Source organism: Cottoperca gobio, chromosome 13 (genome assembly GCF_900634415.1).
Source record: "Cottoperca gobio chromosome 13, fCotGob3.1, whole genome shotgun sequence".
Taxonomy (NCBI): Eukaryota; Metazoa; Chordata; class Actinopteri; order Perciformes; family Bovichtidae; genus Cottoperca; species Cottoperca gobio.
In genome coordinates this window covers 9,594,705-9,603,705 of record NC_041367.1, presented here as the reverse complement: position 1 = coordinate 9,603,705, position 9,001 = coordinate 9,594,705, and the positions used below count along the sequence as shown (strand labels likewise).

The 9,001-nt window shown below is 40.3% G+C and overlaps 1 protein-coding gene across 2 annotated transcripts; it reads left to right on the top strand.

The window, feature by feature from the left end:
• The first annotated feature begins 136 nt into the window (after positions 1 to 136).
• Positions 137 to 8,996, top strand: rilp (Rab interacting lysosomal protein). 2 transcript variants are annotated; one of them, XM_029447216.1, is made up of 8 exons: positions 137 to 725; positions 2,217 to 2,343; positions 4,388 to 4,509; positions 5,375 to 5,560; positions 5,951 to 6,120; positions 6,303 to 6,428; positions 6,647 to 6,745; positions 7,691 to 8,996. In XM_029447216.1, exons 1-8 carry the CDS (start codon positions 393 to 395, stop codon positions 7,815 to 7,817), a joined length of 1,290 nt encoding a protein of 429 aa, XP_029303076.1. In that variant the 5' UTR covers positions 137 to 392; the 3' UTR covers positions 7,818 to 8,996. The 2 variants fall into 2 exon arrangements, with proteins under 2 accessions (XP_029303076.1, XP_029303077.1); XM_029447217.1 differs by having other exon boundaries at positions 138 to 725; positions 2,220 to 2,343.
• Positions 8,997 to 9,001: the final 5 nt, after the last annotated feature.

The following is a 9,001-nucleotide window of genomic DNA, read 5'->3' as shown; positions in this document are numbered from 1 at the left end:
TGTGTGTGTGTGTGTGTGTGTGTGTGTGTGTGTGTGTGTAACTCGAATTACATTGGTCAGAAAAGTAGGAGGAACTCGCAGACTGCAGGATTACTGTACAGACTTGTGTTATAGTTCACAGCGGAGTACTCGATGTTCTAGTATTTTTTTTCTTTTGGTGTTATTCTGAGCAAACAGTAAACATGCATGACGTGGTGTTTGAAGAAGAGCAAGTCAAGTTCAGACGTGTCGGCAGCCTGGGCTCAACAATGTACGCACTTTAAACTTTACACCTGCACTTTGTTGCTTTCACATTTATACTCGTATTTTACGGCTGGTTGACATGTCGCGCTGACAAACTCTAGTCGGTTTCGATTGCGCGTGGAGAGCATGTGAAGTGAGCTGACTCAGACATGGAGGCACCTGAAGCACACTCGGAGACCACAGAGGGCTGTTTTCTCAGGGCTTTCTCGGCTCTAACTGTGGACGATGTGTACGATATAGCCAAATTGATCGGTACCGAGGTGGAGAAACTTATCGATGGCTGTGGCAAAGAGAGCGTCGTGGGTCTGGTGCCGAAAATAGTGAAAGTGCTCGAGCTGCTGGAGAGCTTCGCCTCGAGGAACCATGCTCACAAGCTGAGGGAAGAGGAGCTGCTCAAGACTTTCGAGACGATACAGCTGCAACAGCAGAAGAAACGTGTGGGCAAGGAAAGCGACGAAGGCTGTGATAAAAATGAAATACGGGTGAGAGACATGGGAGCTTTTAATCCTCCCAGTATTTTGTCAACAACCCTTTTAAAGCAGTGTATTTATACCCACTGTGTGTGTGTGTTACACCAGCGTTACAACGGTAGTAACGGCTGTATTTTGTGTTGTGACAAACATCGAATTGAACTAACGTCAGTTGACAGGGCAGGCCGGTGGAACCACTAGCTACAGTACATGGCCGACACCTCCCAAATGTAGCGACTACAGAAGGCGTGTACGGAGCGAAATTAAGTTTAAAAATCTTGCGCTGTATTTATGTTTGATTCGCTGGGCCCTGACGTTGTCTGACATAAACGTGTAATGTGCCTTGCTATCACTCTTTGTGGCCGTCAGTTAATTTATTTGATATCAAGCTAACCTGAAATACCAGCCCTGCAGCCCAGTGTCGTCAAGGCAACCGCCGCATGTCAGTTATTTGGCTAACGTTGTGTTGTGAACTAACTGATACGTAACATTGATTGTGTTAAAAGAAAGAAAGACATCCCAACGCTGTATATGTTAATAAAAGGTGTGTATAAAGCTAGGTATCACAGCAGTGATATTAGCTAACTTTGGTATGAAAAGATTATGAGCAAGTTATAACTAATTTTAGCTACTTAGCTACCTAAAAACAAGCTAGCTAGCTAATCAGCAATTCTGCCTAAGAGAAGCCATACAACCAGACATTTACTAAGAATACCATATCAGTAGTAGTTCACTTGGTGTTATAGCACCACCTTAAAGCAGACCACATTAACTTTTTGATGAGTTAAAATGTTATTGAATTAACTATTTAGCATGTTGAACATTGGACATAGTGGGCCACTGGCTAGTGTAAGTGGTTTGTGGCAATTTAGTGAACAGAAACTTTGAATGGCAATATGCACTTTATAGTATGATATCAGGAGTTAACGGGGCCTCCAAACTGGTTAATCCAGCTATGAGCTTTTTCCACATAGCCTAATAACCTCATTATGAAAAATACTGTTCCACCTGCATATAAAGTTTCCTAACAGCAGGTGCCGCTTAAAAGTGGTATGCCACTGTCAGACTGTCACACCAGTAACATCTTCATATGCATACATAGACATAGACAAAGACAAAGACATACCGTAAAATGCTGCTGTGACATGAGTAATGTTTCAGTACAGCCAGAGGAAAGTTTGTACTGCACTTCCACAGCAGGAGCCTGCCATTGTTGTATAAGTGTTAAGGTTTAATTTCACAACAAATCAAACAAACCAATCCTTTTTTTGTAAATGAAGAGGTGTGGCTCTCATAAATCAGAATTGGCTGTTGAAATGTGTTGGAAACACTTCAACAAAACCACTGTAATGACTTGGACACAACCTATAATGCCTAAGCCAAATTCCTACATGCTCAAGAGATTTTAACAGCACCACAGGCAATTACATCTGATCTTGTTTTTAAGTTCATCATCGTGTCCCTGGTGTTTTGGTTTTACAGTCTGTGTCTCATCCTCTCAAGCAGGAACTGCAGCAAAAGGAGCAGCAGTGGATGAGGAGGTGTGAGGAGCTGCAGGTCCAGGTACAGCAGCTCCAGGACGACAGGGAGGAGCTACAGAGCAGGCTGAAGGGCAGCCATGCACAGGAAGGTAGGTCCCAGGATTTTAAAGTTAAATGTGAAATGTGCTTTGGGCTTTAAAACTCTGCACTGTGTTTGTTAAATGACCTAATACCAACATTTCAACATGACGGTCTTCTTCAGGTAACATAACACGAATACATGTGGATATCACAATTGGATCTGAATTTGGTGTGAGTGCCCTGAGGCTCATCCAGGGTTGCCATTAGGTCTTCTCCAAACAATCAATTCAACCTGGAGGCCATTTTGTTTTGTGGTTTTCTTACTCCCATCGAGGGATGCAAATGTAGGTAACAGTACTTTCCATGTGCTTCCCCTCCAATGACTGTGCAGATTCAAAGTGGGTTAACAGTCATGCACTGAGGCTGAAAGCAGTCGAACTGGTGGAATAAGCGATGTTCGCCAGCAAGAAAAATCGTCCAAGCATGTCCAAGAGGCACAACAACATACACTGTCAATGACTTCATTTGTGACAAGAACTGTTTCGGAGGCAAACTGACAAAGCTGAGGGAAGGATGTCGATGCTTTGCGCTAAAAATAATGTTGCCTCCAGCTTCTGCGTTGATTTCGCAGTGTAGCCGACATGTTTCCCGACTCTGACATCGCAAGGAAGTCCAAAAACAAAAGCCACACAACTCATCACTCATCAAATAAATTGATGATAATAACTCTTCAAATAAAATACATAAATCTTATAAACATGTCTGTACAAGTAATACATACTTTAAATAAACATGTATTTCCTGACTGTATATACCCGTCCCTTATGTGTTTACGTTTACATTGGTGGCTGAGAGCTGTTCAAATATGGGCGGAGTCCGGCACAAAATTTCCCTTATTTATAAATTCCAATGTTGACAGGTATGGTTTACAGTGAAGTTATTTTGTGGCGTGAAGCAGTAGAAGTTGTCACATATGGGAGAAGACTCAGAAGAGGGTTGTGTTTACCCTGCAGACATATAGATGATGCACTGAAAATAACACAGAAATATATTAACATTAAATTATAGAATAGAAAATGTGCAGAGTAGGTTTATTATAATGTTTTCCTTTCATCACAAAATTATCATATTTTCACTTGGTATTTAGTAAAAAGTTTGTAAGAAAAGTATTAATAAATGTAACGCTAACTGAATAATTATTTTGTTGGTACACATAATTTACATTTGACATCTACTTCATCAATTTTGTTTTAATAGTTGGCAAAGTGAAACAGAACGCAGAGCCAGAGGGGGGAGCCGCTTTTGCTGACTTGTGTTTTCTTGTACTGTACTTTCTTGTAAAAACATGATGTCTTAAATATTATGTGATTTATTTGAAAAGAGCATCATTTGACAGATGAATGCATCATTAATCTTTTTGATAAATGTGACTGCTGTCAGGTTCCCAAGCTTCACTCAGCTGATTAATTTCCTCATAAAGATTTTCAGTTTTGCCACTACAGTATGTGGTTTAAAAGACACACTTTATTTTTTTGCTGGAGCGCCAGTATGTCTAAAAGGTCAGTTTATCCAAATCATAAAACAAACAAAAAACATCTTGCCACGAATGGTTTTCTATCTTTGCTATCTTTAGTTTTGTTTGCCAAGGTTTTGACATATTCACGTGAGAGATTACTCCCTCCACTCCGATACAAATAGAGGTGATGGAATAATATTTGTGTTTGCATTAGAGAAATGCATTGGGGTCACTCTAGATAATCCACAGATCTTGGTGTCAACCATTTTCCTTTTTAGTGAAATAATATGCTAGTTCCTATAAAAAACGGTTCACAGCGAGTTCTGTGGATTATCTTAATTTATTGGCCCTTTGTTGTTGGAATAAAGTTGTTCACATTTTTTTTTTCACTGCTGTGAGCACTAATTCTGTTGACCTATATAATTTTAGAGACGTATATCCTGAGCATATAAAACCAAAACTTTCTGTGAGGCAAGAAAACACTTGGAGCAAGCGAGAGATGTATGTTTATGTGATTTGGGTGAACTACAATTTTTCATCAAATCTTTGACCACTGTTTTCTTTTCCTGATCCTTTATGTTTGTGTTTATGTGCAGATCGTGTCCAGCGGCAGGAGCGAGAGGTGATGCTGAAACTGAAGGAGGTGGTGGACAAGCAGAGAGATGAGCTGAGAGCGAAAGTCCAGGAAATAACCACCATCTCCAAAGAGGCGGAGGCGGTAAGGAATATTTATGATGATTATTTTGCGTATGCACACCTTCATGCACAGCAGCTCAATAACGCAATTGATGAAACAGCTGATGGCAGCTGGCAGAAAGCTGCTGTCTTTTCTGCAGCGCACTGACATGTATAACACTTAAACACACACACATTAGAATATTTATGGCTGTGGCTACAAAGGTCGGCTCCTTAAAGGCATGTGGGCTTTCTCATAGACACAATTGTGCTTATTATATTACTGTCATGCTATGATTATAAGTCAGGTATCACATGCAGCTTCAAAAGTTACATCATGTAAACCATACCAATAAACACACTGAAAGACAGAATGTGTGCTTGGGACAGATCGCGGAGATTATCCATAATAGCTGCAGGTTGAGGATTAAGCTGCACCTAACACAAGTCTGGGCAGAGTTTTCACCTCCACACAGTCGCTGTGTGTGTGAGTGTTTGTCATAACTGGGGGTGTGTTTTGTTGATGTTTTGCTTTTTGGTTCCTGTCAGTTGTTATGAGTTGGAGAAAGAAACAACAGCTCATGGTCAACTGAACTAGTCTCTCTTGTTTGCTCAAATGGATGCCTAGAATATTTTTCATCCTTAAAATGAATGCTACACTTGTTTGGTTGCATTCCTCTCTTTCCCCCAGACTTTTGATCCAAATTCCGTGCATGGAGACATTTTCACCCCACTCTCAAATAGATAGATTGTCTTTTTGGTTCAGCCCAGGCTTGTTAGTTTTAACTGTATTTATACCTGGCGGGGAAATATGGAAACTATCCGTTTGACTTTGAACCTGTTAGGTAGGTCTACTTGCTGCTGCTCATGATCAAAACATTGTAGTTAATCTGTGTATGTGTGTGCAGCTCCAGGAGCAGTTGGTGCGCTTCATGAAGATGAATGCAGAGCTGCTACACAAGCAGAACGTGCTGCAGGCCCAGCTGAAGAGCACCGTGGAGAGGAAGGCCGACATGGAGGCAGACCTGAAGGAGAAAAACAAAGAGATAGAAAACCTCCAAACACAGCTGGACAGAACCAACAGCAGTGGGCCTGTACGCATGACTTCATTTATGTTTCCTCTATTTCATGTCCAAAAAAAGTCTACTTCTCAAGTGTATTAAAGTATTAAAATTTAAATATGTTTGCTTCTCGAATTTAGAGATGCTTTTAAATGTATCTATTTATAGCATTTAAAATCAACATTCAAAATGTATCTGGAAGTTTTACAATTTCTGCTGTTTTACTCATTCTAAAATGTTCCGTACAATTAATTTTAAGGCTTGTACTGCCAATCAAATACCAGCTGCTGTAAACCTACTCTGACCAAAACGAACTGTCAGCATGTCTTTCCTCCTCTAACGAGCTCAAGACTTTGTTGATGACTTTAGTTTGAGGTTGTTTAGTAGTCTGTATAACTGGATGTGTCTCTGTCCTGCCATCAGTCCAGTCCAAGTCAAACAGCCAGTGAGACCAAGAAAAAGTCGAAGGTTGACCAGAAGGACCCCGATCAGCCGTGCTTCACCAAGAAGGAGGTGCGTGACATCATTTTCGAGAGGAACGAGCTTAAAACCAACCTCTTCCTGGTGCAGGAGGAGCTCAACTACTATCAGAGGTGGGTCTACTGTGCGTGGATGTCTTGCTTTGCCATCCTTCTGAGAGAAAGCTTTAGTTGAACATGATCTGAAGTTTCATATTTTAGCAAATTGAGGTCAGTGTAAATGCAGATGCATTGACTGTTGGGTATGTGGGTGATATAGTTTTCTTAACAATGAAAATAATTGTGTGTTTCTGCAGGGAGATCCTGAATGAGGAGAGGTGTCCAGGTTTCCTTTTGGAAGCCGTCCGCTCTGCCATCAAAAAAAGGAGAAAGCTCATTAAGGCAAAGATGCTCGGGATTCCTTCGAATGAATGCAGCAGCAGGTCTGTCTGAAACACACTCAACACACACATCCAGAAATAATGCGACTCATGTAGCTGTTTCTACCCTGTACCACACCCCGTTCAGTACATTTTTACTTCTGCCGGAGTAGAAATTGAATAAGTGTTACAAGAACATTTCAATCTCTATATCAAGTAACCAAGAGATTCACCAATTTGAATTTGTCTACAGTTTTTTCACCTTTAATTTTTCTTGCCAGTGACGAGGAGGAGAGGAGTTCTCTGTTTGGGCAGACAGAAGTAGACGGCACTGAAGTTGACAGCTCTGACAAACCACCTGAGTCACGCATTCGAAACCTGTGAGTACAACTTCGACCTACACTGCTACACTGCACCGCTCAGACTTTAAACTACAACTCTGGTCTGCAAAGGAAACGGAGATGATGTCCTCATTTGTTTAGATTTCAGCATATATCCCCGTGTATGTTTTTACTCTGAGAGAATATGAGTTGATTGCCTTGCATGCATGACTTTACAGTGTTGATAAAACAAAGGAAAAAAATGAGTGAAGTGAACTGAGACAAAACACACGGCCACATGTTGTGCACACAGAGTGCTTCTTTTGAGTGTATTTATTGTCAAAAAAGAGTAGATATGCTTTTAATTTAGCTAGTAAATGTGTACTTTTGATACAGAGATCAGACTGACACAGAGGATTTCTCTTGAAAGGAAAGTTCAGGATTTGCTTTAATAAGCCTGGGAGGGAAAAAGACAAGTCCTGACATGGATTTCAACCTTGTTGTCTTACATGTGAGGCTATTTACCAACTGAAGCTTGATTCCTTACTTAAGAATTGTTTGAGTTCCTACAGTGTTGGATTTTAGTGATATGTATACACTAATACACTAATTTATCAGGTAGTAATTCAGCAAATCAACAAATTGGATTTTAAGTAGGCTTGTGCATCTGAATGTTTATTACCCTTAAATGAAGTCTGTCTTCTCTTGCTGAGGATTTTAACCCAGAGTCTCCAAAGAGAAAACAAGTAGACAGCATTTATGAAGAAGAATGATCAATTCAAATCTAACAACTGAAACACCTTGCACCATAACTCTCATTAAATGCAAAGCAAGAGCAGAAACTACACAGCAGACATCATCTGTGAGTGAAAGCATTAGTTTAATCTCTCTCTCTGCCTACGCTGTCTCTGTCCTGATATCTTGGTCAATCCCGGACTATATTTAGCTGTAATCCCTGACTTCATATCCGACATCAGGTCTGTCTTTTCTACTCTGTCTGTGCAGCTTCGGCTTCCTGACGAGGTCGGGAAGCGGTCGGAGCCCCACCCACATGAGCAACTCCGCCTCCACCTGGGAGATCATCGAAGACTCAGAGGCCGCTGACGAGACGGGGCAGCGATCGTCCCCCTGAGCCTGGTACTCACCACAGAGTTCACCCTTCTTCCCTCAGAAACAACTTCTTCCTCAGCTTGTGGTTGAAAATGTGGTTGTGGCTCTGGGAAAAGATTACAAGGACATTTTGAACGCAGCCAGTGTCTAGAACACAAAAGCACTATGAGAGAGGGAGGAAAAGAGAAAGTGTGAACGCTTTTCAACTAACTTTTTTAGCTTCATTTCGATCATAAATACTTTCATTTCCCCTTTTTGTTTGTTTCACTCTTAACTCAAGTCCCCTTATTTTTCCATAGAAGTGATGAATATCTATTTATAGTATACTAGCTCTACAGTATATATGGTACAGTGTACCGCAGTATTAAGAGGGACTTTTTAACTCATCACAAAAAAGATACCTACTTTTGTATGATTCATATTGTCCTTCATCGTGAGGAAAGTGGAAATATTTATATCGAACCTCAAATATTTTTTACACAAACCAAAGACATCACAAAGGTAGACATTCTCCCCTTCAGGAATATTGAAAAGAGTATATTAAATTCACCTCTGTTCCATAAGAGGGCATTGGTTCATTTTAAATCCAACAATCAAGATTTTACCACAAATTTATTATATGACCTTTACCTCAGTAGGGGAATTCTTGAGCCATGTGTTTACTTGTTTACAAAGGACAACAAACGAAACCTGTAATCATATTACCATTCACTTCCAGGAGTGAGTGCATTTTAATCCCTTAAGCCTTAACTCACCGCTTGTATTGTTAAAAATATATATTTTCTTAAATGTCAGAGAGTCAAAGCCTTTGGCTGGTGTGTGTTTCGATGCTGATGCCATAAATGTGCATGTGAATATGTGTGCACATGTATTGTGGCTGATGTGCCAGCCTCTGCAGATTGGTGACTTTTAATTAGTAGTACATTTAGTTACCATAAAGTAATCACTTTGAATCTGTGGGGTCCCTCTAAGCTGACCACAACACTGCTCTGACAATGACAAACCAGCGGTGTATTTGTTGAAAGACAATGTACGACCTTCCAATCAGATCATGTTTTCCTAAAATTCCCAATTTATTTTTGTTGTTGCTGACAAAAAAAACGATTTAAGATTGATGAAATGTATAAAAAAATTCAAAATGTGTTTTTTCTGTGATATCGAGATTTCAATCCATTAAACACAGAATTCTTAAAAATCCAAATGATC